Source organism: Odontesthes bonariensis, chromosome 22, assembly GCF_027942865.1.
Source record: "Odontesthes bonariensis isolate fOdoBon6 chromosome 22, fOdoBon6.hap1, whole genome shotgun sequence".
Lineage (NCBI taxonomy): Eukaryota > Metazoa > Chordata > Actinopteri > Atheriniformes > Atherinopsidae > Odontesthes > Odontesthes bonariensis.
The window spans coordinates 29,473,753-29,498,687 of NC_134527.1; the positions used below are offsets into that span (position 1 = coordinate 29,473,753).

The 24,935-nt window shown below is 42.9% G+C and overlaps 1 protein-coding gene across 2 annotated transcripts in view; it reads left to right on the plus strand.

Moving 5' to 3' along the window:
• Window positions 1-2,221: 2,221 nt before the first annotated feature.
• Window positions 2,222-24,935, plus strand: part of LOC142372372 (metal transporter CNNM4) — a 48,227-nt gene continuing 25,513 nt past the window's right edge. For both annotated transcript variants that reach the window (XM_075455246.1, XM_075455245.1), the window contains exons 1-4: window positions 2,222-3,701; window positions 13,358-13,501; window positions 16,098-16,232; window positions 17,766-17,935. In XM_075455246.1, the coding sequence (XP_075311361.1) occupies window positions 2,222-3,701; window positions 13,358-13,501; window positions 16,098-16,232; window positions 17,766-17,935 (1,929 nt within the window). The remainder of the gene's footprint in view (window positions 3,702-13,357; window positions 13,502-16,097; window positions 16,233-17,765; window positions 17,936-24,935) is intronic.

The window sequence follows — 24,935 nt, forward strand, 5'->3', positions numbered from 1 at the left end:
TCCATTTTCATAAAGAAAAATCTTACAGACACGAATGTCTCTTAAAGTGACCTTAAACATGGAATAACTACAGAAGGAACAGCAGGGACACATCAGAAGTGCTAAAAGTTAGTTTTTCATGTCACCTTTTATTTGGAGTCCATTTGAACTTTGTACTGAAATGAAAAGCATTCATGAGAGAATTTTTTTTTGTTAATTTTGTAAACAAAGTCATGATTTATTCTTAAATTATGAAAACTTTTCAGTTATATGTAGTTTGTTTAGTAGTTGTTGGAATAAAAGCAGAAATGCTGTGTCTGTTTGTGCAAAACTACCATTTGGTGAGATTTATTTTGTGATATTTCGGTTACAAATACTGTAATCGGGTTGTTTCTGATGGCCGATCGAACACAAGTTTAAAACTCAGAGATACTCTGTGCAGGAAACTGGACAGCTCTAAATTTTGAGGCTGTAATTAGTGAATAATGTTATGGATTAAAGGTCACTTCAGTGCCTCATAAAGGAACTGAGTTGAACACAAAATGAATTAAATGAGGATAAAATCACCATGAAATAACCATAGATGATGACAGAAAGGCACAAAGTGAAGGACCTCAGAGAAACAAATAACCACCAGAATGGTTTTACCATAAATGGTAAAACTGTTGTGGCCACCAGGTGGCGCTTTAATACAATTTTATGTAATAGTTGCTCAGTGAATATTAGCAGCTAATAATAAATACAAGGTGGCTAATGAGCATTAAATGGTTCTGTGCTCACATGAAGGGGAAAATAAAGATTTTATGGCAGAAAAGTTTTGCAAAAACTTTTTATAATTCAAATTTAAACTCAATATCAAGAAAGTAAAATACGTGAATATGTGCAGAATGTTCACACATGGTTCCTCTGTTCGATGTGCAGGTTGTTTGTTCTAATAAATCCTCTCATCTGAGATATTTGAAAGTATTTAGCATTTTTCACTGTTTTTGATTTAAAAGTTTTAAAGTCATCAAAACTGTGATCTCTGTTTCTACTAAGATCAGAATAAGGGCCGCAGCTTGATTCATTATTAATTTATCTGCAGGTTATATTTGTTTCTAATTCATTAAGTTAAAAAACAAACAAACGTAATTGTTGAGTTTACATCAAATTTGACAAAGAAAATCACAAAATTTTCCCATCAGTGAGCCTGAAATCTGTAGAAAAACAGTTTTCTTCTCATTATAGTTGTTTGAAAAATGACTAAGATCCCAAATCAATTAATATATTGGCTGCTGATTTTTGTTAAAGCATAGTTTATCAGCTAAAGAATTAAAAAAGCTCCAAAAAAAATCATGAACTTTAGGCTTTTGTTTGGCCAAAAGTCTTCAAAAAAATAAAAAAATAATTTCAAGGTCAAATATGTCAAAGAAAAGCAGGAAACTGAGATCAGTGAGGCTGAAATCTGGAAATGTTTGATTTTTTTTAAACTGTGACTAAACTGCTTAATATCTTATTATAATGGCTTCTGATTTGAGTACAAACCTGTAGTTTATTCGTCAAAAATAAGAATTGGGGCCAAAAATCTTCAAGTTTAGACTTTTGTTTAACCGAAACCGAAAAAAAACGAGAAAAAAAACCCACGGATTATTGTCAAATATGTCAAAGAAAAGCAGTAAACTCGCATCAATGAGGCTGAAATCTGGAAAAAAAATACTAAAATGGTCAGTTATTACAATCACTGCTGATTTTTGTCGAGCTATTCGATTTTTAAGGCAGAAAAGATACGATGAATCGTGTCTAAATTTGGTTTTATGTTCTAGGTTCTGTGAGCAGATGAATCCCTGCTGCAGGGTGTCTGTCTCTGGGTAAAATGTGCCAGCATCCCGGACCGGGCTCGGTGCCAGCGGGATGCGCAGATGCCATGTGCCGTTACATAACAGCAGCTGGCTGCAGATGAAACCGCTGGCCGCCGCAGCAGCGGCGTCCGTCCTGTGCCGCAGAGAGGGGGGAGGAGGGGGAGGAAGGGTGTGAGCGCACGTGTCGGGGGTGTTTATGTGCGCAAATATCCCGTCAAAGCGAAGTACCACACGCCGCGTCTGACCGGGCGCGCGGGCACAGCGTGTGCGTTTATTAGCTCTACCTGCCGCTGTCCGGTAGGCGGTGTTAACGGGGGTGTGTGTGATGGAGGGCCAAGGGGGCGGAGCCGATAGGACATGAGTAAATGACGTCAGCCCCCAGGTCGCCGAGCAGAGAAACAAACATGGCGACAGAATGGAGCGGGCAGCAGGGTTACGTTCTCACAGTCATTATCTGCCTGTGGAGCGCGGTCGGCGGCCGGACGGAGACGGCGGCTGCCGCTGCAGCGGCGGCGGGCTCCGGCGTGAGCGGCGCCCGGGGCGGCGGCGCCAGCCAGGTGCTCGGCATGCGGCTCGAGAGGAGCGACAAGCCGTCCAGCACCAATGACGACGGTGTCATCCAGGTGACTGAGGAGAGCACGGTGCAACTACGGTTTTACGGGGTGCAGCTCCACTCGGGCGCCTGGACGCAGGTCCGATTCACGGAGGTCGCGGACAGCGGCGGGGACGAGGAGCAGGAGGAGGAGGAGGCGGTAGCGGCGGCCAGGGGCGGCAGCGGCATGATGGACACGCCGGACAGGACTTGTGTTGATTTCACGAAGGACATACTTGTCGGGAGCTTCATGAACGTGAGCAGCCGGGGCTCGTCGGGGGTGCTCAGCGTGCACATCAAGCCGCTGCGCAAGAGCGAGCCGAAGAAGGAGTATGCGCTGTGCACGCTGAGCGGGGGCGGCTCCAGGTGGGTGCAGCTCGGGGACAGTGACGGCAGGCTGCTGGTGGTGGAGGAGAAGAAGTCCATGCTGCCTCTGTGGCTGCAGATCATCCTGATCTCCTGCCTGCTGGTGCTGTCCGGCATGTTCAGCGGCCTGAACCTCGGCCTCATGGCGCTGGACCCCATGGAGCTGCGCATCGTGCAGAGCTGCGGCACCGACAAGGAGAAGAAGTACGCCCGGAAGATCGAGCCCATCCGCAGCAAAGGCAACTACCTGCTGTGCTCCCTGCTGCTGGGGAACGTGCTGGTGAACACCACCCTCACCATCCTCCTGGACGACCTGATCGGCTCCGGGCTGGGCGCAGTGGTGGCCTCCACCGTCGGCATCGTCATCTTCGGGGAGATCGTCCCCCAGGCGCTGTGCTCCCGCCACGGACTGGCCGTGGGGGCCAACACCATCATGGTCACCAAGTTCTTCATGCTCCTCACCTTCCCGGTGTCCTTCCCGGTCAGCAAGCTGCTGGACGTCCTGCTGGGCCAGGAGATCGGAACCGTGTACAACCGGGAGAAGCTGGTGGGGATGCTCAGGGTGACGGAGCCCTACAACGACCTGGACAAGGAGGAGATGAACATGATCCAGGGCGCGCTGGAGCTCCGCACCAAGACCGTGGAGGACGTCATGACCCCGCTGGGCAACTGCTTCATGATCCAGGCGGACGCAGTGCTGGACTTCAACACCATGTCGGAGATCATGGAGAGCGGTTACACGCGCATCCCCGTGTACGATGACGAGAGGTCCAACATTGTGGACATCCTGTACGTGAAGGACCTGGCGTTCGTGGACCCGGACGACTGCACCACCCTGAAGACCATCACCAAGTTCTACAACCACCCGGTGCACTTCGTGTTCCACGACACCAAGCTGGACGCCATGCTGGAGGAGTTCAAAAAAGGTGCGTGTGCGTGTGTGCAGCTGTCACATCAGAGCATCCATCAAACGCGCATCCCCGTGCGCGTATTGATCAGTATTGATGAGTGGAACATGGCGGCCTACATTCAGCAGCACATTTTTATCAAACAGAGCCATAAAATATGGAATTGAATTAAAAAGCAGGCCATGCTGCACATCTCTGATATTAGCTGCTGATTTAGGTCTAAACATGTAGTTTATTGGTCAAAAGTAACGAAGACTTAGGCCAAAAGTCTTTAAAAAAAAAATTCAAATATTGAGTTTATCATCAAACATGACAAAGAAAGGAAGAAATGTCACATCAGTGAGGCTGAAATCTGGAAATGTCTGGTATTTTTTTTACTATTTTGTTTGAGAAATGGCTAAAACGCTGAACTTCTTGTTACATTGGTTGCTGATTTTATTCAAAACATGTAGTTTATTGGATAAAGATAGAAAATAGGGCCAACAATCTTGACATTTAAACTTTTAATTGTTCAAATGTCTTAAAATAAAACAACACATTTTCAATTCAATGTCAAATATGAAAACAAAAAGCAGGAAATTCTTACACCAGGGAGGCTGAAATCTGTCAAAGCAAGAGCTCTAAATCTAAAATCATTTATCTTAGAAGAAGTCAGAAAAACCTGAACATTTTACGACTTAATGATCTTGAAATTGTTTCATGATCAATAAAATGGTGCCTCGATAAGTGGGAGTAATAATCTGGCAGCAAGAACTAATCACTGAAATCAGCTGATGTTTGATGGGATGAAAATCTGCACATTCAGGCGCAGGATTAGCGCAGGAAATCCCAGTGCTGATATCCACACCTCACTAATATTTCCGCCATCGCAGCAGTGGGAACGTGTTCGTCTCCTCCTGAAGTCGCTCAGCTGTCGGCTGAACAACCGTCACCCGCAGTTGAGTGTTTTTATAGCATCAAAGCTCACAAATCTGAACCTCACAGGTTCAATCGGCTGATATTTGAGTCTGAAAACACATTTCTGTTTAAAGGTGAGATATTCAGTAAAAATCCCTTCTTCCTGTTCCTGGGAGCAGATATCAGGGTGTAAAACTCCCTAAAAACACAACCCTGGTATTTCTTTAGCTCCCCTTTGTTTGAAAGTTCCTCATTTACAGAGCCGTTCTGATTTACAATTCAAAAGTAAATCACTCCTAAAGTTGACTCTGCCTCCTCTGCTAAGCCCCACCCACTCACATCCACCCTGCTGGATGGATGAAGCCAGCTCCTGGTGGAAATGTTCTGCTGTCGGCTGTACTGAGGAGCATGCATCTTCCATCTACCAGCAGCAAACTCTATCTGAGGCTAATGTTCCAGCAGAGTTAGCTAAAGACTGTGGATAAACTCTATCTGAGGCTAATGTTCCAGCAGAGTTAGCTAAAGACTGTGGATGAACTCTATCTGAGGCTAATGTTCCAGTAGAGTTAGCTAAAGACTGTGGATAAACTCTATCTGAGGCTAATGTTCCAGCAGAGTTAGCTAAAGACTGTGGATAAACTCTATCTGAGGCTAATGTTCCAGCAGAGTTAGCTAAAGACTGTGGATAAACTCTATCTGAGGCTAATGTTCCAGCAGAGTTGGCTAAAGACTGTGGATAAACTCTATCTGAGGCTAATGTTCCAGCAGAGTTAGCTAAAGACTGTGGATAAACTCTATCTGAGGCTAATGTTCCAGCAGAGTTAGCTAAAGACTGTGCATAAACTCTATCTGAGGCTAATGTTCCAGCAGAGTTAGCTAAAGACTGTGGATGTGCATCAGCCACTTTTCATCCCACTGTTTTAACAACTTGGTCCAGTTCAACGCTGGACTGAAGAAACTGAGCCACAAAGAGGGATCAGTTCCAACTCTCAGAGCCTGAACTTCAGAGCAGGGAAATGGAAGTATCTGAGAAATAATTCCTCATGGTTTATTTATTGGTTTATTTTCTCCTTTAGCAGTAGCTAACGCTAACAGCTTAGCTAATGAAGATGACGTACAGCAACTTCTAAGGAGTTATTGCTGTTCCTTTCTGAAAGATGAACATTATTGTTCCCACATTACTTTGTTAGCTGAAGCTTTCTAGTTGAACGGTTAGGTTCAGTAACTCATCAACCTGCAGCTGTGTGGATAAGGTGTGTTTCCAACACAACACCGGTCCTCTCCTCACTCTCGCTGCTACATTGAACGCCGTGTACCTCTCTGTGTGTTAACATTACATTATCTGCATGTTTCTGATAAAGATGTAGGTCTCCAAGTACAATTGTTTAATGAGGTTAATATATACTAAATGTTTAAACGCAGTAATTAACGGTACACATGAGAGCATGTGAACGGAGCGGACGGTGGAGCGGAGCGGTGAAATATGGTCAGAGCGCAGAGCGGTTTTCAGTTCAAAAGCCGGAGCGAGGATTTCGCTCCGCTTCAGTTCGCTCCGATGCGCTCACAACGTCAATTAAAAATGTCGGATTATAAAATTTGTAAAATAACATTTTTGATTTAATGTAGTCTAGTGTAGCCTAATAAATTAATAATTAAATAGGAAACGCGGGGCAACATGAATGGAGCTAGATGTTACGTTCACAGCTGGGGACAAGCAGCCACGCGGGCCTTGTCACCCATAGTAAATGTGGAAGTGAGCAATTCAAGTCGAGGGCGCAACGGTGTGTTCTATGTGTGGCGGAGCTAGCATATAGTTGCAGAGAGAGTGCGGATAATAAACAGGGAAACACCCGAACTGTAGGGCCTACAAACGCTATCGAGCGTGGATTGTGTATTTCGTCTGGAGTTTTGGGACACGGGAACGCTCGGAACAGGTCAGGTACCGTGAAGACATATTCCCCTTTCTGACTGTCTGAATTAAGCTGACTGCTCAGGTGCTAGTTCTAACCGTGACCCTCGTTTCCTCTGCTTTGCTTCCGTTTCTGCTGATGCTCTCGCGGCCACACATACACACACACACACACACACACACACACACACACGCACGCCTCTCCCCCCTCCTGCCTAACCCAGCCTGGGGTCTCTCTTTGCTGTGTCGTGTGATGCATATTTAAGCTGAGTAATCTGGTGGGCTTCGTCCTGACGTGGTAGTTTTCTATCTGGTGCCCAACATTTTCTAAACATTATTTTTTGTACGTCAGAGTGGCGATAATTTAACAGCCAGTTAAATAAGACAATACACCGGTCACATCATTAAATCAAACGCCGTGTGTCCCAGGGCCCTGTCATAATTACATGAAGTAAAAATGTCAGAAAATTCCTTCTCCTGAAAATTTGAGCGAGCGTGGAGCGATTTTGCCTGAGCAGCAGGAAAATTAAGGTGAGCGTGGAGCGAGGTTTGAGCGGAGCGTCCTGGCGCAACTTTGAGCGGGGAGCGAATGAGCGAACATCCTCCTGAGCAGGAATTGCGCTGCGCTCCTCTCCGTTCACATGTTCTGGTACACATGCATTACTACGAGTTATGCTGTGTACATCTCCGGCTTGGTTCATCACTGTTGATGAGAAAGCATTGTTTGTTAGCATCTGCTGCTAACTTACAGCTACACTGCTAAAATATTTCCCTCTGGGATCAACAGAGTAACCATCTGTATCTATATATAGAGCTGGAGGGTTTTTGGTCTGACTGGAGGAACAGCTTCATTATGTCTGTGTTACTGCATTAAATTACATTATAAATGAATGTTATTATAATAATAATTATTATTATAAATGATTAATGTACGTAAACACACCGTAATTTGCCACAGCCGACAAACAGGTATTTTGTCCAAAGTCTGTCTCGTACATCTGTATGAGACTTAAAAAAAAATGTATTAAATTGTTAAAAACAGGGCAGAATATGTCACCTTTAATTTTCCACAAGGTTGATAAATCTTTTTGTTGAGGGAGGTGTTGGAACCGGCTGCGGGTCGGTTTCTTCCAGCCTCCCTGCCAGAGTGACGGGGTCTGACGATGATGATGATGATGATGTTTGAGGCCTGAGTCATCACGTCAGAGCTGGCCTGAATCTGCTTGGTCGTGACCACCCAAAGGGTTGATTTTAGGGTTTAAAATGAAAACTACAAGGTCAGAAACGCCTTTGACAGAGAAGGCCGATGTGAAGATAAATGAGTTAAAACTCTAACTTGAGTCACTCATTGACAGTTGCAGGCCTCAGACTGCAGTTTCTTTTAGGTTTTTGCAGCCTTAGGTGACTTCTGAATCGTCTTCTTTTTTTTTTCTTGTACTTTTATTCATATTCAAACCTTAAACCCTCATAATCTACTGCTCCATCTAAAGCGCCATATTTCTCAAATTGTACAACGTTATCAAGAAAAGGGGAAAAGAGGTTCTACTGTCAGAGATAAACACTTAAAATGTTTCCACACTGCTTTTGTAAGAATGTTTGAGGGTTTACAGCTCTGATGACATATTTCTTTCATATTCTCAGCTGTTATTTTTCAGTCTTTCGCGGTTTCAGGTGAACAGCAGAGGAAAATAACCTAAAGCAAAGGTTTTTCAGTCTTTTCGTCCTTATTCGGAGCATTTTCAGTCATTTTTTTCAGCTCAAAGCTTCTAATTATCTGAGATGTTTGAGGTCCATTCAAATGGTCTGTTTTGTTGTGGCAGCCATGATCAGAGCCGTTTGAATTCTCCACATACAAAGAAAAGGAGCTGCAATGCTTCCTTTAAGATCTCCTTTAGCAAAGGATACACTGAACCATCGTTTGTGAGAGAAAAGAGATAATTCTGTCCCACAATTCTTTGCAATCCCAACTTTCAAAGAAACACTATTATTTTCATCCTCGCTATATTATCCCTAATTTACAACAAAATTTTCATGTAAAAATGTGATAAGATAGCAATAGACTAAGTATCAAAGCAATTTTTTTTTGACTATTCGATGAACCCTTGGGCGGTCCTGAATGCCCTGCTCTACTGAAATCTGTTAGGTTTTTGACGATGTTTTGTTTGGGGAAATGTGAGGGAACAACTTTTTTTATCTTGCAGCTCTTGATTTCCATAGCTGTGTGTTTACGATGGTTTATATTCTTGTAGAACAGGGCTAAGTATCATCATCAATCTTTAGAGACACAAAGGTCCAAAAAACTAAAAAAAATACACACAGAAAAGATTATATTCCATAAAAGTTCATTCAAGCTCCTGTTCTAGGGGATCCAGAAGAGAGACAACAACCTAGTGTCACATAATATGAGATTGAGTTAGGGTTAGTAATGTATTTGATAGAATCTTTACAAAGTTTTTATCTAAACGTTCTCCAGTTCAACCCAAAGTCCTCAACAAAAGAATGTACTTGTTCCTACAGAGGAAACTTTTTAGTCCAGGCTTTTCTTTCTTTTACTGACTTTATTTGTGACATCTTACAGTGTTTGTGAAGGCACGTCTGTCTTTCAGAGAAACAAAACCAAACCCTGGTTTACATGAGCAGCTCCATCAGGCCTAAAGAGGTGGAAGCGCAGTCCAGAGCAGTCGCGCCAGAAAACAATCTGATTAGAGCATCAGTGTTAAAGTTAAAAACTAAAACGCAGCTAAGATCTTCCATCTGTGGGGAGGCTTTAAAGCAAACAGGAAACGCCTCCCCCCACATCAACAGGCTGAAGATCTGAATGAGTTTAACTCCGGGTTTAACAGCCAACCATTCACACCCCTCACCCACTGTGACTCTGAGTTCAAAGGTCACCAGCCCTCCCCTCTTTCCCCTCTTGCTGCTACTTAAGATCTGTGAAAAGGAAATGAGACACAGGAGATCAGAAAAACGCCTCAGATGGTGCCCTCCTCCTGTCTGAAAGCCTGTGCTTGGATTAATTAGTTGCTGTTAACTATGCATGTTTATCATGGCTGACTCGCGTGTCCTGCGTTTGTTTGTTGCGTCCTCAGAAATTAACGTTATGCGTAAGCAGGCTCCATAATGTAGGTGACACCTAGGGGGAGTGTAAACTAATGGTCCTTTTCCACTAGTACCTACTCGGCTCAACTCGACTCGGTTTTAAGGGTTTTCCATTAAGTATTAGCACTTAGCACCAGGTACATTTTTAGCACCACTCGGCCGGGGTTCCATGCAAATGTGACGTGAACAGACTGCAGGCCACTGATTGGCCAGGGAGTGACGTGACTGAATGGCTGTGTTTGAAACCGCATGCTACATACTCCATACTTGCAAACTACATACTTCCATAATGCATACAGCATACTCATCGATGAGACAGAATGCAGAGCGTTTACCCACAATGCATTTTGCTCCTGCCCGAGCCGAAATCAGCCGGCCTGAAGCTGATTTCACTTAAGTTCTAAACTCTGTAAACTTTAGCAACATTTGAAACATTTTCAGGCGAGAAAGTAGTCGTTTAGATCCCCAAAGTGTTGGGCTATTTACAATTTTGTTCCCACGAATTCGGTGCTACTAAAGCTAGCCGTAGTGAGCAACGCACTTCCGGTTATTTTCACAAAAATAAAATACCCGTTGCCTTTTATCACAGGGAAAGCCATTACGATACAATTGGTGCTTTTGTTTTGAAAACAGGAAGTGAACCTACCCTCGTTGTAGCTAGCTTGAAACTGCCGTTTTGACAGGAAATGACGATCGATGACGTCACGTTACGTTGCATCTTGGGTAGTTTGAGTATGAGTAGTAACCTCATGATGCATACCCAACATTTCAGAGAATCTAGTATGCATCCGGGAACTTCTCGCTTACTCAAACTTGCATTCTAACTCAAAAACTTAGTAGGAGTAGTAGGAGTAGTATGCGGTTTCGAACACAGCCAATGAGTCATGAAAGCGACTCCTTCACAAGAACCCCTCCATGTTTAAAAACCCGGCAACAATGACCGTGCGATTTTGATCATTTCTATGATCGTCAACAAGGACCTTGAGTCGGGGAAAAAAGCCATAGACCATAGAGTAGCAGGTATACCATCGCCTCGACGTCCTCCATTGTTGTGTCATGTTTGTGTCTCATACAAATGATGTCACGGGACTTTGGGGCCGCCTTGCTAAAATGAACCCACCTACATTGAGATGATACTCTGTTGTAATGGAAAATGACCTAAACTGAGTAAAGTAGAGCAGAGTTGGTGCAAGTAGAAAAGGGCCATAACTTTTGATGTTTCAACATTTTGTATTGTCCATTTCTTGCGGCGTGCTTGATTTAGGGACCTCGCATACCATCTCTGGTACCGCCGCTGTCGCTTTTATTGGGATGATCCGAAGCTCAACAAAATGCTAACCTCTTCGATTCACCCCATATTTACGGTTACATCCTGTAAATCTGACAGCGGCCTCCGGTCTGAGTGATCAGGTGCGCCACCCTTGTGGAATCTTCATGTAACAGGAAGTATGTGAGCAGTTACGCTCAGAACAGACATGGTTTACAGGTTGACAAAGACACCTTCAGAAACCGCCAACATGTCAAGAGACAAAGTAAGATAATGTTCCAAAACCTTACAAGAACAATACTGCATATTTTAATGTACTCTAGGTTCTATCCAGGTAAAACATGCACGTTCTCTTAAATCGTGTCTCCTAATTGACCCGAGGAGTGAGTGTGAGTGTGCATGGTTGTGTTTCCTGTTTGGCCCTGTGATGGACTGGCGTCCTGTGCAGGGTGGAGCCTGCCTCTCACCCATTGACAGCGACCCTGAGTTGGATTAAGCGAGTATAGAAAATGGATACTGAAGAGCAAACTTCCAAGATTTTGGTTTGATATTTGCTAAAACTGACCAACCATTTTTATACGAGAATAACTTATTTCCATGTTAGTCTGAAACAGAACCGAGGCCATAACACCCCCACCACCATGTTAAACACAAGAGCTGCTATGCTTTGGGTCTTGAGCACTTTCCTTTGGTCTCCACACTTTCTTCTTGCCATCACTCTGATACAGGTTTATCTTGGTCCGGTCTGTCCGGAACACCTTTTTCCAGAACTCTGCAGCTCCTTTAAGGACTTTTTGGCAAACTATAATCTGTCCATCCTGTTTTTGTGGCTAACTAGTGGTTAGCATGTTGCAGTGTAGCCTCTTTGTTTCTGTTCATGATGTCTTCTGTGGAAAGACACACAGTCTCTGACAAAGACACACCTGCCTCCTGAAGACTAGTTCTGATCTATTGGTCAGACCTTTGAGGATTTTACTTCACCACAATGAGGATTCTTCTGTCTTCTTAGGCCTACCAGTCCCTTTGTGATTACAGAGCTCACCAGAGCATTCTTTCTCCTTAAAGGACAAGACCGTTTTTTTGAGCCCTTGATTTCACATTATAACATGATGTTCTACTCACCCCTGCTTGTTGTTGGTAATTTGGAGCTGTTCCGAAGATATTCGAAAGGCGTCTGGCTGCTCTCTTGAGATATTCGGCCATGAAACGGTTTCCTATGGGCAACGTTATACAGGCACAAACTATGCTGTTTATAATTTATTAATTACTGTACACTAGCACTGATAACATGGAGGTGCGTCGCTTACTTAAAAAAATCCGGGTTACTGTAATTTTGAATTTTTGTCGTAAAGTCTGTGTGTGTTTGTCTGTGGGCTGTCTGTGGTAGTAGCACGATGATGACGTCAGTAACACCCACTTTACGACAAAAATTCAAAATTACAGTAACCCGGATTTTTTTAAGTAAGCGACGCACCACGTTATCAGTGCTAGTGTACAGTAATTAATAAATTATAAACAGCATAGTTTGTGCCTGTATAACGTTGCCCATAGGAAACCGCTTCATGGCCGAATATCTCAAGAGAGCAGCCAGACGCCTCTCGAATATCTTCGGAACAGCTCCAAATTACCAACAACAAGCAGGGGTGAGTAGAACATCATGTTATAATGTGAAATCAAGGGCCCAATGTCAAAAAAACGGTCTTGTCCTTTAATGATCTTCCAGACAGCTGATGTTGGTAATCCTAAGGTTTGACCCATGTTTTTCAGCCTCATATAAGCTTATTTCTCCACTGTGGGACGAATAAAGGAATTCTTTTTCTTATTTGACTTTCTTTAGCACAGCTCTTCTCCTCATGTTGAACAACTACAGACTCCAAATCATGGAGGTAGCTGCGCTTCAAAATGAGCCAGAACCACACAGTTGGAAGGTTCACAAACTTCTCCAGTGTTGCTTTGATGGAGCCCTGACCTGATAGCGTTTCAGCCCTTGCTTATGACATCGCAGTGAAGAGGCCAAACGAAAACAGTGCTGCTGGTGTTTGATGTCCATGAGCTGTGACAGGTTTCCATCCTCTTGACCTGATTAGTCTCCTTTACTCACCTCGCCAAAGTGTCAGGTTTTACAGGCAGCAGCGCACAGGAGGACAGTTTGTAGAGCCGAGCCAAGAGTGGATTTATGTTTTTACCCCCCTCCTCCCAGCCCTTGGTCTCTCTGCTCTTTATCTCACTCTGGCAGCTCCTCCAACTCTTTTCTCTCCAAAGCTCTTAGGCTCGTCTGGGCTATATTAAGCCATCAGCCGGGATAAATCCACTGACAGATCGAACGGCAGCGTGACTGTTTGAAAGTAGAAAAATAAGAAGTTATATATTTATCTATCAGAAGCTGAATGAGTTTGAAGGTGCACTTCTTCCCCTCCCTTGTGTCTGATGCTGCCGTGTTTTTCTGGAGTCAGAAAGTGGCAGTGGCTTGTTGTAACCTTCAGGTGATTCTGTCCCCTTCAGGTAAATCCCACCTGGCCATCGTCCAGAAGGTGAACAACGAGGGGGAAGGAGATCCTTTCTACGAGGTGCTGGGATTGGTCACCTTGGAGGACGTCATCGAGGAGATCATCAAATCAGAGATCCTGGACGAGTCCGACCTCTACAGTGAGTCATTTTGATGAAAACGCACTCGCTCGGATCCTGTTTGACACATTAGATCCTCTCAGAAGTAGATTTCACTCCACTGTTAGCATCCTGTTTGATAAACAGCTCAATCTCTTTCATTTCTAAAGTTTTATGTATTAGGACACACAAACAATTCAACTAGTGTTAACCAGGTGTTAAAATGAGGTTAAAAAACAACCTCAGATGAACAACAACACATGACATATTACACTAGATTATAATTTATGGAACAAAAACTAAGTGAACCCCCTGATCCAGCCCATTAATTTGAGTCTGTATATAACAAGGTCAATGGGAAGCGTAACCAGCGGCTGACTTGCTACTTTTGGATGCCTTAGAGCGTCAGGCAGACAGACAAATGGCTGACATCACGATTTAGATTGCCAAGGACTGTGCTGCTGCAAATATGCAGCTTGTTGGAGCCACAACTCCAGAGAGAAACACGCCGATCAAACCCAGTTCCACCACACATCCAGGTCCTCACCACCCTTGGATTTTTGGCCACTGGAACCTTTCAGAGGGAGATTGGAGACAGCTCGGGGGTGTCCTAGTCCTCTGTGAGTCGTGCGCTCCCCTTGGTCATCAAAGCTCTCATCAGTTTATCACCTATGGTACATCAGATTCCCATACACCGCTGTCCAACAAGTACAAATTAAGAGGGACTTTCATGCCGTGGCTGGACTGCCAAACATAATCGGAGCAACAGACAGCAAACATATAAGCATCAAAGCACCACTGAGCTGAAGGCCAGGTGGGTGTGTCTCCATACAGCGGGGGGGCAAATGCTCTATAGCCCAGAGAAGGCATGCTGCGTTTTGCACAATATTGCCATGAACGAGGGTCTCCACCTGAACCAGCCCAGGCAGACCAGCAGGTGTGGTGCCAGAAGACCCCCCTCATGGACCGCCCCATCAAAGTGCCATCATGATGAGGCAACAACTGATTGCACAGCTTTAGTTGCAGTCATCGAGCGCCTGGCCATGGCGAGACGTTTTTTTTTTTTTTTTTTTTTTTTTTAAGCCGTTTTCATATCAAACCATTACTTTTTTATTTTGGTGACATTATGAATTACAGGTGACACAGAATTAACAGCACTCGTAATTGCTTCCCATTTCTTCGCTTTAGCAGGTCCTGTAATTCCACTGCTGACACTGCTAAAAATTACAGATTTTCCTTTCTGGATCTCTGAAAGCAGAACTTCAGTCTCAGAGTCCGTAAAGTTGTTCTTTTTTGCGCCTTGATGCCATTCTCATGACTCAACACTCAACACTTCCTGGTACAGGAGAGAGGAAGCACAGCCTTATATGGTATTATTTTGGGTGTGGAGTATGCAAATCTACTATCCTCGTGCACGTGTACTTCAATACGCACGGGTGGCATTCATCATTTACGCAGGTCGTTTACACACTTTTTCTGAAGTTAAGAGCGTTTGTTGAATCTGACGTGGCGTGTTCGTACGCGTCCTTCGTACAAAAAAATTACGAGAAATTTAGAATAAAAATACGAAAATGTTCTTGCATGAGGCTCAATGTCCTGTTGATGAGCCAGTTTCAGCCCAGCTTCAGCTGTCAGACAGACGGCCTCACATCTGACTCTAGAACACTTTGGTATCCAGAGGAGTTCATGGTGGACTCAATGACTGCAAGGTGCCCAGGTCCTGTGGCTGCAGAACCAGCCCAGATCATCAGCCCTCCACCACCGTGCTTGACAGCTGGTGTGAGGTGTTTGTGCTGATATGCTGTGTTTGGTTTCCTCCAAACGTGCTGCTGTGCATTATGAGCAAACATCTCCACTTTGGTCTGCTCTGTCCAAAGGACATTGTTCCAGAAGTCTTGTGGTTTGTTCAGATGCAGCTTTGCAAACCTAAGCTGTGCTGCCATGTTCTTTTTAGAGAGAAGAGGCTTTCTCCTGCAGCCCTTCCAAACAAGCCATACTTGTTCAGTCTTTTTCTAACTGTGCTGTCATGAACTTTAACCTTTAACATGCTAACTGAGGCCTGTAGAGTCTGAGATGTAGCTCTTGGGTTTCTGACCTTGGGGTGACCTTGCTGGGACGTCCACTCCTGGGAAGATTGACAGCTGTCCTGAATGTTTTCCACTTGTGAAGAATCTTTCTCTCTGTAGAATGATGGACTCCAGATAGTTTGGAAATGGCCTTATAACCCTTCCCAGGTTGATGGGCAGCAACAGCTGCTTCTCTAAGATGATTGCTGATGTCTTTCCTCCTTGGCATCGTGTTAACACACACCTGAATGCTGCAGAGCAGAAAACTTTGTCTTATTTTTTGTTCAGAAAATAATGACACAGTTTATGTATATCATGTGTTGTTGTTTTTACCTCATTTTAAGACCTTGTAAGAACCAGACGTCCTCACACGTAACACCTTAGAACTGAAAGAGGATCTGTTTTCTTTCACCCAAAGACATTTTGACAAATTGGCATCTCTTATTTGCCTGAATTAATAATGAGCTGCAAAACAACACTATTAATTTCCTTCATAACTTCAGTGGCTGTTTAAACTCTTATGTGTTGTGTCTTCCTCCACTCTTCACCCTCTTGTTGCCTTCCGTATGCAGCTGACAACAGGAACAAGAAGAGGGTGGACCCCAACAAGAACAAGCGAGACTTTTCTGCCTTCAAACACGATGCAGACAGTAAAGTGAAGATCTCTCCTCAGCTCATGCTGGCAGCGCATCGTTTCCTGGCCACAGGTGAGCTCTGAGGCAACGGGGTCACAGATTTGTTTCTTTCAGGGTTTCCACGGGTCATGGAATTTCATAAAATTTTTTCCAGTCATGGAAAGTCATGGAATTTTCTTAACAGTTGTGTAGAAGCAAAACTTGAGTGTATTTTGTTGCTTACTTTTTTGTTTGGTGTATAACATTGTTTCTTACTGGTTATAACTACAACGCTTCACCAGAGATGGTTTGGTTTCGCGCTGTAATGTGCAACATTCTAGAGTGCAATATCTTCGAGCCCACTGAAGTCTGGCAGTGGTGGTTCGGCGTCAGTTGGCAAACATGCCTGGCAAATGCTGGTTCCAAGAAAGTTGGCTCGAAAATGACGATTTCAGAGGCTGGCCATCGCGAATTGATGACCACAGAGCTAAATGTAGAGTTTGTAAAACAGTCATATTTCTGTCAAATATGGGAGAACACGCGTTGCGGAGCCATGCGACTACCAAAAAACATGCTTCATGGTTGCGGGCGGTGAGATCATCGACCTTGTCACAGCCTAGCATAACAGCGATGCTAGTTCAACCATCCACAAGAAGCGAGCCTGAGCCTGAAGCTGCTCCCATTTTTTTTCGTCAAATAAACGATCGTAAATATTTAAATTGTTTTATTTACCGTGTGTTTACAGGGCTTTCAGCTGAGAAGGGTGGTCATTTCTGACATTTACACTTAAGTTCTGCATATCTGTGGTTGTGTAAACCTTCATATAGACAAAGAACAGCTCTAGGGGTGAAGATATTCTTGTTTTCACACTTTTAAAATCTTTTGAACGACATTTCTTTTTACGAAGTGGTCCTGGAAATTTAGTTTTTTGGGTCTGGAAAGTCATGGAAAATCATGGAATTATATCTCTGACTTAGTGTGGGAACCCTGTTTTTTGTTCAGCAGATATTCTGTTTCATGTCGTTCATCCATCCAGGGGATGCCGTCTATCCCAACTGTCAGAGGTGTCACTGCAAAGCCTAATTTCTGCCCCAGAATATTGTTGTTTGAGACAAAGTGGAATTCGAGACCCTGACTTTTGTTAGGAGGAGAAGGAAACCAACATGTTTGAAACGGAAGAGGAAGATTTGTTGTTCCCATTCGCGATTGTGGAAAAGGGATTCCTACTTTTAACCCCGCCCACTTCAAATTTCTGACTAATCACACAATAGTTGTCGGACACCACACGAAAAAAAGTTCTGCCCGATGATGTGTTGAGAACAAGGCTCAGGATTCCCGAGGAGGAGCTGGAAAGTTCACTGGGGAGAGGGATATATGGGTTCTCCGCCTGGACCTGTTGCCTCTGATAAGCAGAAGATAAAAGATGGATGAATAAATAAATAAGCAAACACTAGATATTCTAACACGTATCAACAATCGGCACATATACGATTTAACTGAGGAACAACTACAAACTGAGCACAGAGCATGTCTGATTTACATTAGAACTTAGTAATAAGACCTGTTAACGGTGTGAAGTATTTCTGCCTGCGTCTGATCTGTGTTTTCCTCTGATTCTCCCGTCAGAGGTCAACCTGTTCAGCCCATTCCAGATCACAGAGAAAGTCCTGCTGAGGATCCTCAGACACCCGGACGTCATCCACGAACTCAAGTTCAACGATAACGACAAACGATCGCCGTTGCACTTCCTCTACCAGAGGGCCAAACCTGTCGACTATTTCGTGCTTATTCTGCAGGTAAGCACTCTCACACGGTGGAAACAATCCGATTTTTCTACAAACAGAATTACGGTATATAGAAGAAATCTTTATGAGACCGTTTCATTTGATTCAAATAGTTTTAAGATGGTCAAAGGGTCTAAAATTTGTTGTCGTGTGCAGTAATGAACAAATGGTCAGTTCTCTGAGGTGTTTAAAATCTGCATCTACTTATACCAAATTTGTGAGATTGGGCTCAGGTGGTAACTGACCAATCAGAGCAGACTTTTTTTCGAAGCAGCCTTCAAGAAAACGAAGATGGATCTACAAAAGAGTTTTAAAAAAGTTGTTTTTTTTTACATTTAAGTTTGATTACAGTTTAATTGGTGAAACCCCCTAATTTCGTTTCAAATATAAACATAACTACAGGCTTCTTAGGCTATAAAATGGTGTATTTGTAAAACTATAAAACCGTTATAATTCAAATTTATAGTTTTTGGCCGAAGAAGACTGCAACATTTTTTGTAATTCTACATTTGATAATGATGAAGTGAGTATTTCTGCAGACTGATGTATGTTTTAAACAATTGTGACACACTGTAATATTGCGTTGCACCGATGAAACGATTCCTAAACTGTTGAAGCTGAGCAGTGCTGGCTGTTGAAAGGTCGTGATGAGGTCAGACTGGGTAACACCAGCAGGTTTATCTCAGCTCTCAGGAGAAGGTGTTGACACACATGTCGGCGCTAAACGCTTTAAACTTTTAGACTACTGACTTCAGATAATTAGGTGAAAAAAAACTCTGTAGTCATGAATATGCGAGTTAGATTCCTCGTGTTGAAACAGTTCAGATCTAGATGTTTTTGTTTGTTTTGTTTTTGTTTGAGATCAACAAATGATTTTTTTCTAATGAACGAATCTTACATTTAAAAATTAATTAATTAATCTTGAGTTAGTGAAAGTATTATAGGGCTGTAAAATAACGAAAAGCAGTGAATCCTCTCAGATTATACCAGATTTTTCCATATCCATTCACTTACTAAAAACACTTTGCTGTTGAGTGTAGTGATGCATTATTTTGGACTCAAAAGTGGTATGATAATATAATCATAGTATAAAACATTTGTGGCACATAAATCACTACTTTAGCAGCCGTGGCTCAGTGGTTAGAGTCGGTCGTCCAATAACCGGAAGGTTGGCGGTTTGATTCCCACTCTCGCCACTCAAAAAAAGATTGGTGGAACTGATAGCTGGAGGGGTGTCAGTCCACTTCCTTGTCACGGCTGAGGTGCCCTTGAGCAAGGCACCGTACCCCCCATGCTCCCCGGGCGCTGAATGGCTGCCCACCGCTCCAGGTCGACATCTGTCTCTGAGTGTGTGACCCTGTGCATGTGCATGTGTGTGTCAACAGGTGCCAACCTGGATGGGTTAAAAGCGGAGGACAAATTTCGTGTGTATGCATGTATACATGACCAATAAATCGGATCTTAATCTTAATCTTTTCTTCTTTTTGGGGCTGATGCTTACAAATATTTTATTTACGAGTTGATCGACAAATTATTTGGCTAGTAGAATATCGGGTAATGGTTAAAAAAAACATTATTTATTCTGTTTTATAAAGCTACTACCAGGTCACGTTTGTCCGTTTCCCCTATAAATGCGTTAAAATGAAAAATCTATAATCGGTTTCAGATAATTTTTTAAACTTTAACACAATTCAGTTGAGAAACTGATTGTTTCCTCAGTAAATTAACTGTAAGTCCTAAAATCTTTGAGATAGTGTTCTGAATAAGTTTCTCTTTTATTCAGCATAACACACAGAAAATCATTTAAATAAGGCATACTGTATATTATAAAAATCAGTTGCAAAGTAAATGTACTCATCCTAGCATATAAAGAGTATGGATTATGGGTGAGTCTGTGCGGTGCCTTCCTCTGAATGACCTTCACCAACAGATTCTCTTACATAATAAGGAGACAAATGGCGGATCGTGAGGGGATTGAAGGGTTAAGGAGAATGAAAAAGAAGCAAAGCAGATAAGGAGAGACTCTGTGAAAAGCAGCAAAGCTTATGGAGTGTGAAATTAAGAGCAAAGAGGAGTTTAAGGATGACTTTAGATGAGGGGAAGCTCAGAATCCCTCCTCTGCACCAGGAGGAGGCAAACAGAGAGGAAAGCTGAGTAATGGAAATGAATCACTGGCATACAGAGCGTGTGTGCAGAGTTAAGATTCAATATTTAAATTATATATATTTAAAGACCCTGTCACAGAGATTCACAACCATGGGTATAGTTGAACCACAGTAGATCAATTTCAGTTTGTACATTAAAACAATAGCTCAAAAATAAATAATCATATTTGGTTAAAAAAGGAAGAATAAATGTATTAAAGCATTGTTATCTTTGGTAATCAAAACAAAAACTGGACGGAATATAAAAGGAAATAGATTTGACACAGTTATCAGGAAGCTTCAAACAGCAAACGAAAATAATGCATTCAGTTTTTAGCTAATAAACTGTAAGCTAAAATAATGGATTAACTGGTTAGCTAATAAACTGTAAGATAAAACAATGGATTAACTGGTTAGCTAATAAACTGTAAGATAAAATAATGGATTAAATGGTTAGCTAATAAACTGTAAGATAAAATAATGGACTAACTGGTAAGCTAATAAACTGTTAGCTAAAATGATGGATTAACTGGTTAGCTAATAAACTGTTAGCTAAAATAATGGATTAACTGGTTTTGCTTATAAACTGTAAATTAAAATAATGGATTAACTGGTTAGTTAATAAACTGTAAAATAAAATAATGGATTAAATAGTTAGCTAATAAACTGTAAAATAAAATAATGGATTAAATGATTGGCTAAAAGTTAGAAACTATTATTATTGATAATTGGTTGATATGGAAGATGACAAAAAAATGTATCAAATACAAGCTGAAATTCTGAATTAAATAATTTGCTAAAAGTATTAAATGCTTTGACAAAAGTAAGCAATTGTGAGCTAAAATAATGGATCAGTTTATTAGCTGTAGTAATAAACTTTGGAGAAATAGAATAATTGCCTTTTGAAATCCCAGACTTAAGTGTTGAATGCAGCATGCCCTTAAATTGCCAGCTATAGTAAAAAAAAACAAAAAACATCAAAATAATGGATGGAATTGTAGCCAAAATTAATGATTTAAATAGTTAATGCTTACCTTATGTATTATTCATTACATTGTTTTTTAAATGTAATGGTGAAATTGAACATTTATGACATTCAAGTAAGTGCTATAGTTCGACCAATCTGTCCATTTTCTTGACCCACTTCATGCTGTTCTGGGTCGCAGGGGGGTGGAGCCTATCCCACCTGTGTTGGGGCCAGAGGCGGAGATGACTTTAGTTATTTAGTTGTTGTAGAAGTCGGTTCATGATGGATGAATTATGGAAACATCTAAAAAATAGGCTCTACCTCCAAATGGTAGTAACATTAATCAACCACCTTAAACATAAAATATTTACTGTATAAATGGTGATACTGTTGACTTACAGCATAACTACCAGTGGTTATGATCAAAGTTGGCTAAAACACCTTGAAGAAGATGTTAAAGGGAAACTGGAACAACCAATCTGGTCTGATTTAGATAAATGTTTAGAATAAGTGAGTGGGGTTACATGGCACTGTAAAGAATCGGATTAATGGCTAAATTACAATAAGGCTGAGTTATTACGTTCATGTATACACCTTAGTTTGACTACAAATTGTACCGGATCGGGTTACTCGCAGTCGGATTAAGACTCCCAGATAACTCGGTTGAAAGTCACACTAAACCGGCTTGCAGACGGTGAAGCACGTGGTGGATTGGACTTTGCGTTCTGCGTATGCTCGAGATTTTTTCCCGGGGTCGTGACCCGGAAGTCAAAATAGATGATATTCCTGTTGTTGTCGCCGGCAGAAAGAAACAAACAACGCGATAGAGGATGCGCCGTTGTGCATCGCGTTTGTGCAACAAGCAGCTCATCACAGACCAAATGTAGAGCGACGTAGCTTCATCTTGCTCTTCATTCGCCATTTTCTCGAATGCCTGAGTTTGTAGTTGTTGTTGGTGGTGAAGAGGTCAACAGGAAGTGGCTCTATTAGCAATAGTTGAAATGGGTACAGCGCCACCTATCGTACCGGGGTATGACACGCTTTGTGCCTATGATTCGATTCATTCACCGCCATATATCCAAGGATAATTACCTTTGCTCAAATAAGGAGCATAATCCAACTATAGCTATAATCGAATTAATCTCATCATGTAGGCCCACTGATTGTCCTGAGGTAACACCAGTCTTAAGTTCACCCTTTTTTTAAGAGCCAACCTCCAACATTTGAGCAGACGTCTGTTTGAAAGTGTGTGTTAGTGTCTGGTGCATGGTACGAAGGCTCTGTTGTTAACACCTGAGGTGTGGATAAAGTGCCTGCAGACACCCAGGGTGTAACCTGAGAGCACCTGCTCCTGTTCCACCACTCGACTACATACAAAGGTGTGTGTGGGTGTATATGTGCCTCAGTATTTCTGAGGCCCAATTTAATCTTCAGGTCTTGGAAAGTGATGACATCTTGACAGGTATTCACTTTTCAGACCTTCAGAGGGCAGTTAGAAGGTTGGTATTTGGTTTTAGGGCTCAGGTTAAAATACCCGATGCGTTGCTTCACAACTTTGTGATGTTATAGGACTGAAGTTTGTAAATGAAGATTTAAGGCAGTGCACAAATGTAAGTGTTACAGGTAAAGAGACACTGAATCCCGCTCTGGAGCACCTGTGGCAGGATGTAATATTTATGGGACGTCAAAGTGTTTGTGTTACATGCCACAGGATACGGGGACTCTGGGATTTTAGACAGCAGAGCTTTCAAACTAACTCTGACACACAAGCAGAGAGCAACAATTGCAGGGTTCCCATGAGTCCTGGAAAGCCTGGACGTGTTTAGACGTTTAGTGTTTCAGTCCTGAAAAACAGATTGAAAATGAGAGTAAAAAAATTGTGAAAGATAAGAGAGATGTTCAGTAACAACATTAACTGGGTGCTCACACCAAAAGAGACTTGAGCAACCGTGGCTGCCAGCTGCCATTCATTTTCTATGTGCGCTGGCAACAATGAGCGACCGGCAGGGTGAGCGACCGGCAGGGTGAGCGACGCGATGTGAGCGACACGACGAAAGTTGAGAGAGGCTCACCGTTATGCAAATGAGTAGCAGCGCGACCGTGGCGACAGCCAATTGTGGGCCAATCTGAGAGGAAAACAATGGAGGAGAAATGAATTATTGCAGTCTCCGGTTTCCCAGAGCTGTATGATGATACAAGCCTGTTTGTCAACAGAGACAATAAAAAAAAAAAAAAAAATTATGCTTGGAGGAAGGTTGTAGACCTTGTTGGAGTATCTGGTGAGTTGGAGGCTACTATGGCTACATAAATAAATGCAAACCATAGGCTAATCTACTATTTTAGCATTAGGTGACATGCTGTGTCTATATGCAGAGGGAGAGATAGTGATTTTGTGTATGTTGTTTACAGTTGATGATGTTTATGTTTATGCATTTAGCAGACGCTTTTATCCAAAGTGACTTACAATTGAAAAAATATATAACATTACAGCTAACAATAAGCTACATAGAAGGAAACCACTAGTCAGACTCTGTCAGAGGTGACAATGTAGAGATTGAGTGCCGGCATAGAGGGAGGTACAGAAAGATAAAGTGGAGTAGAGGGGGTAGGGAAGTAGAGATTAAGATCAGATTTATTGGTCATGCATACACACGAAATTTGTCCTCCAGCCTCCGCTTTCAACCCATCCAGGTTGGCACCTGTTGACACAGGGTTACACACTCCTAGAGACAGATGCCAACCTGGAGCGGTGGGCAGCCATTCACAGCGTCCTTGGAGCATGGGGGTACGGTGCCAAACCTGCCAACCTTCTGATTATTGGACGACCGACTCTAACCACTGAGCCACGGCCGCCCAATAGTATAGGTTAAGTGCTAGGATAGGAGATGCTCTCTGAAGAGCTGGCCTTCAAGAGTTTCTTGAAGATATTCAGGGACGCCCCCTTTCTGGTAGCGCTCGGTAGGTCATTCCACCACCGTGGAACGCCACCACCACATTCTGGACCATCTGCAGCGGTTTCACAGCACAGGCTGGGAGACCAGTTAGGAGACCAGTTAGGAGACCAGTTTGGAGACCAGTTTGGAGACCAGTTTGGAGACCAGTTTGGAGACCAGTTTGGAGACCAGTTTGGAGACCAGTTTGGAGAGCGTTGCAGTAGTCAAGGTGGGAGATGACCATAGCATGCACCAGGAGCTGGGTGGCGTGTTGGGTTAAGGCCGGCGCACACCTTTACGATTCGTGTACGATTTTGTCGGCCCAATGACTTCGCATGGGAATCATAAAGGTGTGCGGTAGCAGCCGACAAACGATTTTGTCGTTTCATCGGATCAAATCAAACATGTTTGATATTCCCGTACGGATTTTCCTTGTGCCGAATACAATTGTATGTGTGTGCGGTCCCTGTTCCGATGCCATCGCGCAGGATTATTTAAACAGCCAATGGGAATAGCGCACTTAGTCACGTTGGACGACTACGACACAAACATGGCTGCCTCCAGTTTGAAAGTCACGTGATTTGTGGCTTCCTATTTCGGTCATGTGATAACATTCGGTCAAAAAAATTGTAGCTTCGCAAGTGTGTGCGGTGGACGTTCGAGCGTGTCAAATACGGTCCGAATTGTTATGCCGATCACCCGAGAAAACGATGCAACGATGACATCGTAAAGGTGTGCACCGGCCTTTAGGTATGGCCTGATCTTTCTTATGTTTAGCAATGTGAAGCGGCACGATCGAGCAACAAGGGTAACATGATCTTTAAAGGTTAGATGGTCATCAATCATGACACCCAAGCTACTTTCTAGGGATTCAGTTTGGATGCAGATTCTGTGGTGTATGGTTGGTTTGGCTGGGAAGACGAGCAGTTCAGTTTTAGAGCGGTTCAGTTGAAGCTGATGGGCTTTCA